This window comes from Trichechus manatus, unplaced genomic scaffold (genome assembly GCF_000243295.1).
Source record: "Trichechus manatus latirostris isolate Lorelei unplaced genomic scaffold, TriManLat1.0 scaffold00068, whole genome shotgun sequence".
Taxonomy (NCBI): domain Eukaryota; kingdom Metazoa; phylum Chordata; class Mammalia; order Sirenia; family Trichechidae; genus Trichechus; species Trichechus manatus.
Genome location: NW_004444004.1, coordinates 128545 through 143360, shown reverse-complemented (window position 1 = coordinate 143360; position 14816 = coordinate 128545). Strand labels below are relative to the sequence as shown.

General features: G+C 35.7%; 1 protein-coding gene across 2 annotated transcripts in view; it reads right to left on the bottom strand.

Annotated features, from left to right (window-relative positions):
- Positions 1–5049: 5049 nt before the first annotated feature.
- RNF128 (ring finger protein 128) overlaps positions 5050–14816 on the bottom strand; it is a 110723-nt gene continuing 100956 nt past the window's right edge. For both annotated transcript variants that reach the window (XM_004379740.1, XM_004379739.1), the window contains exons 3-7: positions 13595–13666; positions 12905–12987; positions 11903–11999; positions 10788–10956; positions 5050–6496 (exon numbers count right to left, since the gene is read on the bottom strand). In XM_004379740.1, the coding sequence (XP_004379797.1) occupies positions 6363–6496; positions 10788–10956; positions 11903–11999; positions 12905–12987; positions 13595–13666 (555 nt within the window). In that variant the 3' untranslated portion in view covers positions 5050–6362. The remainder of the gene's footprint in view (positions 6497–10787; positions 10957–11902; positions 12000–12904; positions 12988–13594; positions 13667–14816) is intronic.

Genomic DNA, 14816 nt, shown 5'->3' with positions numbered 1-14816 from the left:
CCACGTAGGCAGAGAAATTGCCAATTCCCTCCCACAGCGCTAAAGCCAGACGAGGAAATAGTCCCACTTCTTCACCTCTTGGGACTTGTAGTTTCCTACCCGCTTTTTCTTGACTTACGCGGTTGGAGCAAGAGACTACACTTCCCAGAATGCACTGGAGTGAGGACCGGTTGGGGGTGCTTTCAAAACGGGTCCCGCCACTAGTTAAGTGATTTTGCCTATCCAAAGTTTAAAGCGGTTTATTGTTCAGATAAGTGTGAGCCCTAGGTATAAAGGTGTTACTTCTCATCGTTTTACAGCTGAGGGCATTAAATTGTAGGATACAAAGTTCCCGGAATTTTGGCTTAACGGCCTATTCTGGGAAGCAGCGGTAGCAGCAATTGACATCTAATGAGCGTTTACTACGTACTAAGGCGATTTCACGTACACCATCTCACGTAGTCCTCAAAGATGTCCTGCGAAGTAAGTAGTATTCCCAACTTTGCGCATTAGTAAACGAAACCGTAGACAAGTGAGGTGACTTACTCAACATCACACAATTAAGTGAGTCTGATTCGATTCCTTGTCTAATTTCCAAAATTCTTGCCTAGATTAAGCTCTTTCTGCCCGTACAGGAAGAATATAAAATCTCTAGAAGGTAGTTTCCTTCATGCCGTGCGTCTCTCCCTTCCCCAACTGCCGCCCCAATCTGTCTATTCAAGTACTGTAATAAGCCACAGAAAATCTCTTGTTCAGCTTTCGTTTTCTGGGCCTAAAGAATTTATGAGCAGTTTTTTCTTTCTTTCTTTCCGGAGACTTTTTAAGGAAAAAAAAAGACCCCTTACAGGGCAGACTTCACGTTTTAGAATCCTGTCAATGGCACGCAGCTGCTTAAAACACTAGGATGCATGAGGTTAGTGATGCGCATTATATCCATATGAGGAATTGTTTGAGGGACATTTTATTTATTGCCTTAACTTAACCCACTGGAATTCAAGAGTGCACCGAAAGCGAAAACAGGTTTATGGGAAGGAAAGAGTTGGAAGGCAATGTATGTATAACCAAGGAGCGCTTGGCATGCTGCTTTGAGAATGAGGCCTCCGGGATGTGCCCTCTCAGAGGAAGACATGTGCTACACGCAGGGGTTTTTTTCTTGCTGCTGAGCAAAGAGGCAATTTGGAATTCTCATCTACTAAAAGGCAGTTAGTAGTCCCAAGGAAGCTTTCTGGAGAAGAGGATGGGAAGAGGCAGTCCTCCCAGAGCCCAGACTGAAGTGTATCCCTGAGAAAAGAGGTCTCAATTTGGATGCACACTAAGGTAAATAATGTATTTCCATCTTCCTGGTGAAAGATCAGTAAATGTCGCAAAGGAAAGAGATGTGAGGTGTCTTTCTCTTTTTTACCTCTCCTTCCCCTTTTTCTTTCCTTCCTCATCAAACCACATTCTTTTCCAATACTCTTAAAAGTTAGAATTGTGGCAACAGCTGTCCGGAACTGGATGGTTCCTCCCTCTGACTCTTTCCTCTGCAACTCCATCCAGATTTACTCTGTTACACGATCAGCCCCCCCTTTTTGCTCATAGGAGGACATTTAGAGAACTCCTGCTTTACTAACAAGCATCTCATTGGTTATGTAAAGAAAACATTTTTCAAATTAAGTTACTTCTCTGATGTAAAATTTTAGCTTGATCATAAACTATTTCGAACCTTTGCAAACAAAAGTAGTTTTCTGAAAGTGCCTTAAAAAACAGAGCATGCCACTCTATTCAACATTCAGTTGTGTATGTTAATATAAATTGCTTAGAGAAAGAAGACTGGGATTACAGACTGCCTTGGATAACAGCAATTATCATGTCCTGTACTGGTAGTGTATATATATATATATAATATCATTTAATCTTCATTAACAAGCTTATACGTTTTTACATCCTTACTTTACAGATGAAGAAAATGAGGCTCAAAGAAGTAACTTGCCTAAGATCACACAACTAAATAAATGGCAGAGCTGGGTTTTACACCTAGATTTGCCTGACTACAAACCATGACTCTATATTGCTTATGTATATGGTACATGGACACCTCAAATACAACACATCCAAAGCCAAACTTATTTCTCCAATATCCCCCCTTGAAGTTGTTTCTCCTACTAGGTTCTCTTAGTTCATAGCACCATTATTCCCCCCAGGATGCTCAAGCTAAGAATCTTGGAATAATTTAAGACTTCTTTCACTTACCACCCCTGTTAGCCCACCCCACGAGACACACACACACACCCCTACACCTCTACTTCTTTTTCTAAAATCCATCTGATCCTCCTGTTACGGCTTTAGATTAGCCTCACATCACTTTCCTGCTATACTATTATAAAAGCTTCCTAACTCACCTGTCTGCTTCCATTCTTGTTTTCTGGTTTATGGAAGCCACATATTTAAGGACACAATGTTATACCGTGTAGATATGAATAATACCTCATTTATCTGGAGGTCAGTCTTCCTGCTGACTCAGCCTTCTAAATCATAGCCTCAAACACTTATGTGAAGTCATAGGGAAACTTTCTAAATAGCAGTTCTAAACCCTCTGCTATGGAAAAGCTGTGAGGCTGTCATTCAGGATTTTGCTGGCTTCTTATTTGGCGTGAACTTCTTCACTAGCTTCGTTTATGCGTTTGTACAGGCTCCAGCAGATTTAGCATCGGTAAGATTCAAAACAAGTGCAGCGCTGCTGCTAGGGGAGAGCCATTTAAAACTTTGCTACTCAGAAAATGTGGACTTCGGACCGGCAGCATCTGCATCACCCCGGAGCTTGCTAGAAATTCAGAATCTAAGACTCCACCTCGGATCTGCTGAATCAGAATGTCCACTTTAAAAAGATCCTCAGGTAATTTGTAGGCAGATTAGTTTTAGACGCACTGCTTTAAAGCAAATGAGATATTTGAAAATCGACCTCTACAACAAATTGGGGGTGATTATTCACTTTGCCAGAAGACCCACATAAGCATCTTTTTAAAAATAAGCTGTTAATGAATTTTAAATGACTCAACTGCTTTTTAAAAAGCTTATATCAGGACATGCCCATTAAAGTTTTCTCAGGCAGTGGTTGAGAACTGGGATATCAGTCGGAGTATAACAACTAGAGGGGGAAATTGCCACTAACTATCCATGCTAGTCCTTACTTATCTACACTACGGCCTAACCATCAAAATCTAGGTATGCCCATGAGAGTGTCTCATATTCATGCTATCTATGTTTCTGCAGAAAAAAAGATTGAGAACTAGCAGGTAGTGTTTTTCAAACTTTCCACTGAATTAACTCTAATGGTAGAGGACAATGAACAGTTATCTCTGGAGGTCAAAGTGCCCACCATAATCATGAATTTCTTTTAAGTCTAATATAGTATGTTAATCTAAATTTTATGTTCTGTTTAATGTGTATAAAAATCCCACTCCAAACAGAAGAGGCAATGAGCAAGGTAAATTCCTCAAAATTTGTTATATCCTAAGATGATAACATTTCTCCAGACATTATACAATTAAAATATCTCATAAATGAACAAAAACTAGATGTAGAAAGGGAAGAAGGAATGTTCCTAGCGTTCCAATTGTATATCTAAATGTATTTTTACTAATTCACCTGGGACCTATATATATATATATATATATATATATATATATATATATATACACACACACAGAGAGAGAGAGAGAGAGATTATTGTTTATAATAAAATAAAACCTGAGTTCCACTAAATTTACCAATAAACTTTCAGAAAATCTCTCCTTCTTAAGTTGGAGATTCCCTATGCTTACAAGTGTATCTACTGCCACTGTTAAAAGAATCAGCTTATATTTTGACTATTATGTGAAAGTGTAGTATAAAGTCTGATGTTCAAGCTAAAGAATATTAAAGATAATATCAGAAATTAAGTAAATTCACAAGTGGCATAGAATTCCTCTCTTTGTTATATACCCAAGAGAAAGGAAAACAAAGACTTGTATGTGACTATTCATAGCAGCATTATTCACAATAGCCAAAAAGTGGAAACAACCCAAGTGTCCATTAACAGATGAATGGATAAACACAACGTGGTATATACATACACTGAAATATTATTCAGTCATAAAAAGAAATTAAGTTCTGATGCATGCTACAACATGGATGAACCTTGAAAATATTATGCTAAGTGAAAGAAGCCAGTCATGAAAGACCACACACATCTTGTTTAATTTCATTTATATAAAATGCCCAGAATAAGTGAATCTATAGAGACAGAAGGCAGACTGGTGGTAACCTTGGACTGGGAGTGGGAGTAGGACTTGACTGCAAATGGGCATGAAAGACATTTCTAGGGTGATGGAATGTTCTAAAACTGGATTGTGGTGATGGTTGCAAAACTCTATAAATTGGCTGAACACCATCAAACTGTACACTTACAATGGGTGAATTTTTGGCATATAAATGATTAATACAGCTGTTAAAAATTTTTTTAAAAATTATAAATGCCCCCCAAAAAGAGCCCCCACAAAACCTGAAATGTTAACTTTCTAAGAAAATAGGCCAAATTCATTGTGTGGCATCACACGCACCCCTGGCACACTGCACACATGACATATTTTTAGCCTGGTTGGATAATAATCATGTTTCTGAGGTGTTTCAAGCATCTGTTTATTCTTAACATGTTTGATAAAAGAAAAAGATGCACTGAACTCATTAACAGCATCCTAGTAATCATACTGTCAAAGAGAAGGCTAAGGGAAAAGAAAAATTTAAGGTAATAAAATGTCCTATGTCTTGAATAGTATAAAGGTGGACAGACCAGCATCAAGGTCTTCTAGCCTTGTAGTATTACTGATCAATCTCATTATTTACCTTGATTACATTAAAAAACAATTCATGGTAGGCTCAGTGACATTACAATGGCAGCAGTTCCTCTCTATGTAATCAAATATGTAAATATGTATCATACTAAATTTTTAGTTTTTAGTTGGTCAACTGGATCAATGACCATTTACATACAACCATTTTTTCTCCCAAATCCAGGCATATTACATGTGAAAAGTTACTATATGACAGCTGAACTGAACACTCAGACACAAACTTTTATTGGAATATTTTATTTACATTTTATATTTAAAGAGGATCAATACAAATTGGGACATATTTACAGCATTTCAAATCAGTGTACAAGAATGCAATGGTTTCATCCATTCTACATTCAACTAACAAAAATACATGTCTATTCTGTTTTTGCCTAAATTCTGCAGGAATTTATATGGAAACAAAACTCTAAAACAAAAGATAAGCCACACAGAATACAAATAAAGTGCATTTTGAATAGCTCTATTTAACTTTGGTGGATGAAGCTTCAAACTTTATATTAAGGCACCTGGAATTCTTTCCCCACCCCTTAATTCTTTTTCAAACACCAAGAAAATGCATTCACAAAATTTACAGCTACATGGACAGAATTTTAGTTTATCTAATTTTAGCCCATTTAGATAAAATGTAAAGGCAATTTTCAAAGTCAACATTATTTGAAAAACATTTTCTACAGATTAATTTCTGTAGATGAATTCAGACATAAAGACCAATGGCCAATTTTTGTGACTTACTCCTTCACATCACCATTTTCAAATAGTATGGTAATTTACATACATACTGTACTTTTGAAAATCCCACAAGTTTGAGAAATAATTACACAGCATTTTTGTAAGGAAACTTTTTGTCTAATCTTTTGTCAAACTGGTGTCACTAATATACCAATCAATTCAGTCCATATTCTCTGATAAAATATGCTCGACACTCACATAAAGTACATTTAGCCCAATTTTAAAAACAAGAAATGGTTAAAATGAAATTTTGCTTTGATCTTGTTCTATCAACTTAATGTAGCTTAAATAGACATTTCATGAAACACTAGCCTAAAACTGCATTGCTTTTTACATTACAATTCCAGATCAATATAAGCACCTGGAGAAAAACCCTGACACATATAGCCCAAGCTAAAGTAGTATTATTTTTAATTAAGATACTATCATAAAATAAAGTGATTACAGCTACTTCACATTTTAAAAGCAACAAGTTTTTATAAGAAAATTGTTATAAATGAAAAACATGACTACTTGAAGAGAGTTCTGAATGTTTAAAAATGTTTTTGCTATCACTATTGAGAGGAAACTTGCCTATGAAAAACATTATAATGAGTTTGTGGGAAAAGGTTAATAGGTTAAATATTTGAAGCCATTTAATTATAGCATAAGATTAGTCATCTCAGCACTTTCAGTATCATTCTTACCTTATTAAATTTATCCAGTTCATTAATAGTAAACTAGGCCCTGATTGGCAGTTCTGTTATTACTAAAGGTTCAAGTTTTCTATCGACACAAATTTTATGATTTAATTTCTCGAACAGCAGTCTCTTGATCAGGAGTTTCATCTTCTTCAAAGGTTGGGTTGTCAACATGAGGAACAACATCCACTCTCATGGAACTTGCTTCATGGTTTACCAGCTGTAGATTTTCATCTTTAAAAAGAAATGGCAGTTTTAGGATGATCTCACCCCTTTCTTCCTTTAAAACAAAAGTCAACACTTATTTCCTAGAAGCTGTTCTTGTCTAATTCCATCAAACTCTGATTATTACACTTATTTCCTTTTCCTTCAATAATTATATAATTTATTCTATGTTTTACATAAAGCATGTATGGCATTATTATATTGATTTACAATTACTCTTTTGTTGGTTCATGTATATGTCTTTACTTCTACCTAGATTATAGCCTCCTTAGGAGCAAAAGTTATGTCTTCTGCTTCTTTTTGATCCTAAATATATCGGTTCTCAAATTTGGTTGCACATTTCAATCACCTGGGGAACTTTAAAAAGTTACCTGTGCTTCATATGCAATATATAAATAACAAACTAACTAATAAATAAATAAAGCCAATCAGGAAGGGTGGGAAGAGAGACCCCAAATGGAATATGAACAGTAACAAAGGAATCTAATTGTATTACAGATGAGATATATAACCATCCTGAAGAGGGTGGGGGAAAAAAAAACTAATTTAAGATAACTTTGGAAAACAGGATTTTATAGTGGCCTTATAGACTATATCCTATAAGGCTAAAGACATAAAGAACTGTACACAAGTTAGTGAATTTGTTTTCCACAGGGATGTGAGTTAGCAATGCTGAAACTATTTTATGTATATTCTAGGACTGAACAAATAAGTAACTATATTGTGGACAATGAGAGCCACGTTTCCCACTGTCAGAGAAAGGATTTATAAATAAGGAAGGAGGGGGTAGAATGAACCCTGTGGTGTTGGACTGGAATCAGATATATTAATCTGAGCTCATTGTTTTACACATACATATACTGTATAGATAGACGAACACAGAAATAGATGTTAATGTATGTGTATATGTGTGTGAGTACCTACATGTATTTCCTTGCTCCATCCATTGAACGGGCCTATAGCAACCATGGAGCCCTGGTGGTACAGTGGTTAAGAGCTCAGCTGCTAACCAAACGGTCAGCAGTTCGAATCTACCAGCCACTCCTTGGAAACCCTATGGGGCAGTTCTGCTGTGTCTTATAGGGTCACTATGAGTCGGAATCGACTTGACAGCAACGGGTTTGGGTTTTTTGGTTTATAGCAACCACGCCCCAGTAGCAATGAATGTACCTAGTGCCTAGATCTTGTTTTTGAATTACCATTCTCCAATAAAAGGAACCAGGGCTGGGGCAGGGAAGAGTACAAAATTAATCTAGATTTTAGCATAGGGGTCAGTAAACTACAGCGTACAAACCAATACGTGACAGAGACTAATGACCCTCATAGCCTGAAATATTTTCTATCTGTCTCTTTACAGAAAAAGATTGCCAGTCCTTTGCCTAGAATATCTTGTGGTGCCAGGAAGTAACGAAGTGCTAAAACAAATGATGGGGGTGTGTTGAAAGGACACAGAAGCCAACTTGAAGGAGTTCTCAATGGCCAAATCTAGGACAATCTCATATTTGCACAGGCTCAAAGTGTCTCTCCACAAGATACTTAATAATTACAAAAGGAAAAATAGCAACTTTACAAAGGAGAAACCTGGCAGACACCACCTTAACCAAGTGATCAAAGTTAAAGTCATAAAGTAAAGTGATTATTTTGTGTAACAAGTAAAATTTTTTAACCAGTAAAAAGACATGGACATCATGTGCCTTTTGATATGAGGCTGTGAAAAGGGCACAACATCACTTCTGTGGTATTCTTGCCAAAAATGGACAATTTTAATCATTAGGAAACAGCAGACAAATCCAAATTGAGGAACATTCTACAAAATAACCGACAAGTACTCTTCAAAAGTGTCCAGGTCATGAAAGACAAAAACTGAGGCACTGTCACAGATTGGAGGAGACTAAGGAGACATGACAATTAAATGCAGTGTGAGATCTTGGGCCGGAAAAAGAACATTAGTGGGTCAGTTGGTGAAATTTGATTAAGGTCTGTAGTTTAGTTAATATTGTATCAGTGTTAATGTCCTGGTTTTATTTGATAAACATTTGATGTTAACATTTAGAGAAGCTGGGTGAAGGTCATACAGGAATTATCTGTACTATTTTTGAAACTTTTGTCAGTCTGTAATTATTTCAAAATTAAAATTAAAAAAAAACAAACCTGTGCTTGGGCCTCACTCCTCATGGATTCTGATTTAACTGGTCTAGGGTAGAGATCAGGCATAAGTAATGTTTATAAAGTCTCTCCCAGTGATTCTAACGTGCAGCCAAGTTGAGAACTCGTGTTCTTATACAATAGTTCCCAGCCAGCAGCCACAGTATCATCTGGGAAGTTGTTAGAAATGAAAATTCTCGGGCCTCATCCCAGACCTACTGAGTTAGAAACTCTGCTGGTAGTGTTCAACAATCTGTTTTTAACAAACCCTCCAGGTGACTCTGATTCGTGCTTCAGTTTGAAAACCAATGTTCCAATGGAACTTAGCACAATGATGTGACATACAGATTTGAATTAATCAGTTCTGTGTTTGAACAGTTATGGAAATCAACTATCACCATAATAATCGATGGCTTATATGCAGGATCCCTAAACTAGTAATTCATAATAGATGACATGCACATAATCATAGATAAAATTAAACCTATTCTAGGTAGTCATTCATTCAACACATATTTTGAGTATCTACTATGTGGCAAGCTGTGCTAGATGCTGGGTACATGATATGTTATTGAATAATAAGACATTGTCCCTACCACAAGTAACTACAAAAGTTGTAACACAATTCAGTGTAATAGTGCAATGATAGAAATTCAGTGCAAACAGACAGTAGGGCCATGCATGCGAGTAAGGAAGGCTTCTATAAGGGGGGTGAGGCTTAAAGGGGGAATGGGAATTAGGCTGAATTTCCACAATTTCTTGAGAGGAGGAAGAGTGGAAGAAATGGGCAGAGAGAAGACAGTGTCTCAAACTATGTCTGTGGAAGTAAGGTTAGAAATTAGGGGATGGATTTGAGAAAAAAAGGATGTTGAGTAAGTAGGAAAGGAGAGAGGGAAGAATCTAGGATCCCCCTAGTTTCTGGTTTGTGGCACTTAGGTGGGTGGTTACTACCATTTCTGTAGATAAAGAATACAAGAGAAAGAACACTGATCATTATTTCATCTGCTTCTCAAATTCTCTGCAAAATCTGTTCTGCTTACACCTCCCCTTGGAGAACAGAACACAAAAAAAGTAGGCTGGAAGGAACATTTTTTTGATGTCTAGCAATATACTGAATTATCCTGTATGTTCTCCTTTATCTTCATTGAATTTTATTACCACATAGTTATGCTAGCAAAAGAACATCTGGGGCAAATAGACAATGATTCTCTATTACAGGTAGAATAATTCACAGATCATTAAGATTCTTATGACTACTTTATACTCTAGGTAATGTCTGAAGATTAGATCATAAGAAATATGAGGCCTGCTTTTGCATGGTAGTATTCCCTGTGACATCTTCAGAAATGGTATCGATGGCACTGATAAGCCTAGAGGACGAAGGTTTACATCATAGGACGTTGAAAATTTCATAAGTCATCCTGAAAATGAGTTTTTCTTCTACTTTTATGTTAGAATTAAAGATCTCAAAATGAGGATTGAGAAAATACTTTCAAACCCACAAAAAAAAAATAAAAAAGATTTGAGGTTGAAGAAAAGGAGAATAAATTTTTGTAGGAGTTTTCTCTTTCCAGGGGAAAAAAGTAACAATTTCCTAAAATTTTTCTATTGGTATAAAATTACTACATTGCAATACTAATCCACATCAATTTTGAAAATAATATATTCAATTTTAGTTTCTACGATTTGTTCATTTCATGGTAAATAGTCAACAGGTGGCAGCACATACCATTTTAAACATAGTCTCCTATCTGTACAAAAGATGGGCTCCTGAGAAGTTGTTATTTCAAGACTCCTTTATCTTAATTTATGATTGATTTGCAATAAACAATGACTTATAAAGTTTAAAGTTTCTCCTTAGTCCTGTAAGTAGTTAATAAGTTAATACTTAACGTACCAGTATATAAATCTTTTTCTTTTTTGAATCATCCTCACCCCTGATGCATTTCATGTTTCAGGTACATTTGGATATGTGTATATTAAGTTAAGGTAGGGGCACTCCCTGTATTGCATTAGTTTAAGTAGAAAAAACTTTGAATGTATTAATGGAAGAATGGAACATACGCTAAAAAATAAAGCTGGGCTATTCTGAAGGGTATATGATCCGCAGTGGATTGCTTGGGGGGCATTCGCTGACCCTCCGTATAGTGCTTACTTGCTGGCTGCACATGTTCCTCCAGAGGTGGTTCATCTGCTCCCTGTACTGAAGCATATCCAGATGATGCAGTCTCACTGCGATTATCTTCTTCGTGAGGAGAGGCACTATTAGATGTTTCATTGGATACAGGGGCTTGTAAAGATACTGATCCATCTTCAACATCCACCTTTGGAAAACAATTGAACAAATCAAAAGACTCTCAGAGAACACATTTTTCCTTGACATATCATTACAAAGTTTCTTCATAGGTGACTAAAGACAGCAATATTTCTTAATCTTTTAAAACTTTAATCTCTTTTTTAAAAAACATTTTGTGGTAAAAATATACATAACAAAATACACACCATCTCAACAATTTCTACATGTACAATTCACCCTGTAATCCATTTTGATGAACACAAAAATCTCTTGCTGGCCCCAGCCAGAGCAGTTAGAGTAACTGGGTCCATCAACGGGGTGAAAGATGCTACCGGCAGACTGCCCTCGCATCGGACATGTTCATTTGGGTGATCACAGCATTTCCTAACATAATGCCTGGTACAACGTAGGCACTCAACAGACAAAAAGGCAACAAACAACAACAACAAACAAAAAACAAAACCACAGGCTGTCCCCTAGGGGAATTGAGAATCACCGTCATTACTAATCTCCTCAAGTCAATTATTTTGTTGAGCTCAACTTTCTGTGTTGTGTGTATTGTGAAAATAGGTGGTTTTTTATTTACTAAATGTAAAATTCTAATTTAATATTTAATATGGTTTTTCAAACTATACATGCTCACTTAACTATAAGTTTTGTTACTATGCAACAATAAGAAAGTAAAAAAACAGAAACAGGTCAGAAGCCAAGTTTGTAGTTTACGTGGTCATCATTTCAAATTCTGATCAAATAGTAAGTACATTTGGGGAGAGGGAAGAGCAAGGAAAATGGAGGTGGTCCAAGATGGCAACCCACTGTCTCTACGACATATACAGATTTCCAATTTTAGGTATAAACTCTAAGTCTGGCATATTACATATCTAAAATATAAGGATGTTATTTTCCTGGAGGCCTAAGTACATAAATAACACAATGCTTAAGTTCTTTCATATAAATAGAGTGGCAGTGTTTACCTCAATTCCCAAAGCTTTGAGTATGTCACATTTGCACATGGGGCAAGTCCTGTGTTCTAACAGCCATGGATCAACACATGTCTTATGGAAAATATGGCTAATTAAGGAAAAAACACATAATTTAGTTATCAGTTGTGAAATAGCAACAACACTTTGCCTAATATACTAACAGGTTACCCTCTAATTTTACTTAGTCTTTCAATGGATGCCTTTTTTTTTCCTTTTAAATTCTATTATAGCATTAATACTAAGAAGGAGCCACAGAAGCAAATTTTGGAAATTTCATAATACAGTACTTTGAAATATAAAAGCCTCATTACTCTAGCTTCAAAAAACCATTTTTAGTACTCATTATTGTTGAAAAATGGCTAAGATGCTACCTGACATAAGACTTTGTTCAGTATTTCAGATCTCAAACAATTATCTTGTCATTCCCTAACTGCAAAATGGTACAGTTAGTCATTCCCAATAACATAGCACAACATAGTACTGAGCACAACATGCACTGATATTTTAGGCAATGTGATACATTTCAAGAACACTACTATTTAAATAGCTTAAAGAAAGTATTAAGCACAACATTCAGGAGAGGAATAATAATAAAATCTAAAGAGTGAAGACTTCCAAATATGTGCTCACAAGTTGATTTTATTTTATTTTATTTTTTTTCTCAATAGGATTGTTATTCTGAATGAATTTAAAATTGAATAATCCAGTACTGCCTTACTATATATGTAAGTGTTGTGCTGGCTGGTTCTCAGTTTTGTATGGAATAGTCTAGAGCAAGTCATACCAGATTATGGAAACTTTATACAAACAATTAGACATACTAATTTCAGTAGTATTTAAAAAATAAAGCATTCTTCTATGTTTAAATAAAAAAAAAGTTAAAAAAACACTTTCATTACATCAATTTGGAAACATTCAAAAGTTTTCCCCCATCACAACCATTTTTGTAGGTCATCTATTCTTACTGATGATATAAAAGAAAATCAAACTTACTTGCAGGTTAAGATTCGCACCAAATCATTCGGTTTATACAGTTCAATACACACAGCACAACTATCTCCATCAGGGCCGATTTCCTACAAGCAAATAGTAAGAAAATACATTAAACTACAGAGTAAAATCAGAATATACATGTATTTAACGAGCATAAATTCCTCTAGAGGGAGGAGCATTGTATTGCTAAATATCACTAAATGACTAAGTAACTGTAAACTTTCAATAAGTCATTTAAAATTGTTTAGATTTTAAAAAGATAAAGTCAACTAAAATGGGAACATAACAAAGAGAAACAAGAGCACTGATTTGAACTATTTTTCCTGATTTTACAATTCACAAAGTGCCATTGGTACGAGTTCTATAACCGTAGTCAAATTTCCCTCTCCTTCCCTCTTAAGGACACTTGTGATTACATTCAGGGTCCACCCAGATAATCCAGGATAATCACCTCCTCTTAAGGTCCTTAATTTAATCACATTTACAAAGTCCCCTTTGCCACATAGGGTAACATTTACAACTTCCAGGGATTAGGACCTGGATATCTTTGGGGGCCATTATTCAGCCTACCACCAATATCAAGTAGATAGAGAAGTCAGTAAGACTTATAAATGCCAATGAAAAGCAAAGTTTGGAATAACATTTAACTTGAACAAAGGCCAGGTAGCATTGCCTTAAAACAACATATACCTTGTCTCCTTGTTTCAGTGTGCGCAGTTGAAGTCTTCCAATAGCTTTTTTAGCATCTGCCTTTAATTGTCTCTGTAATTAAAAAAAAAAAAAAGCAGGTATTAGAAAAACTATTTTTTAAAGAAACTAAGATGTAAAAAGGTAGAGAGGATTATTAAATATTTTTCAGATAAAAGCCAATGTATAAATGAATTTTAAAAAGATAAAATTATTTAATTAACCATAATAAATACCCCATTTATCTTGTATCGGCCAGATTTTTCAGATTACTGAAACTTTTCACTTATATTTCCCTACCTTCTTAGACAGCACCTTTGGGACTGCAACGGTAAGGCTACATGTTTTTATACCAAATGGATTTGGATGCTATGCTTTTTCAAAGTAATCTTCCTGTTTTCAAGCTCAGAGGACCTTTAAGTGCGTCTTTTCCCATTTATTTTTTGAATAATGTCTTATTTGGTAGAAAATGCACATGATTTGAATTCAAATGGATCTATATTCAAAATTTGACTTTGTTACTTACTAAATGAATAAGCCCTGGGCAAGTCATTTAATTCATTGAGCTTGTTTCCTTACCTATAAAATGAGGATAATACCAACCCTTATAGCGTTATTTACTATCAGGAAGAAAAAATTGCTATTTACAGCCATTACTGCCTTATATGGAGGGTGGACTCTGACAGTAAAATAGGCCTTTTTTTGTTCTACTGAACATACATCTAAGATGAGTCTGGATATGCAAAGATAAATCCAAGGCTCATTTAGGGAATAACGACTAAAATGATACACATAATTGAATCAGAAGTTGGGGCTTGGGAGGAGTCTAGGAGGTGAGGGAAAGATGAGAAAGAGAGGAGTCAATGAGAGACTATGTGGGGTGAACTAGCCAGTGGAAAAAATCCCAGCTAGTATGGGTTAGATAGACAGCTGCTGTTGACTCAACTCTGAGTCATGGTGACTTATGTACAAAAGAATGAAATGTTGCCTATGTCATCCTTACAATTGCTGGTGTGTTCAAGTCCACTACTGTGGCTATTGTGCCAATCTTTCTTACCAAGGGTATCCCAAGCCCTCACTGGCCCCTCTACTTCACTAAACATGATGTCTTCCTCCAGTGATTAATCCCTCCTGGTAACATGTCCAAAGCAAGTGAGTTGGATAATGTTCTGTTGTGATCCATAAGGTTTTAATTGGCTAATTTTCAGAAGCATATTGCCATACC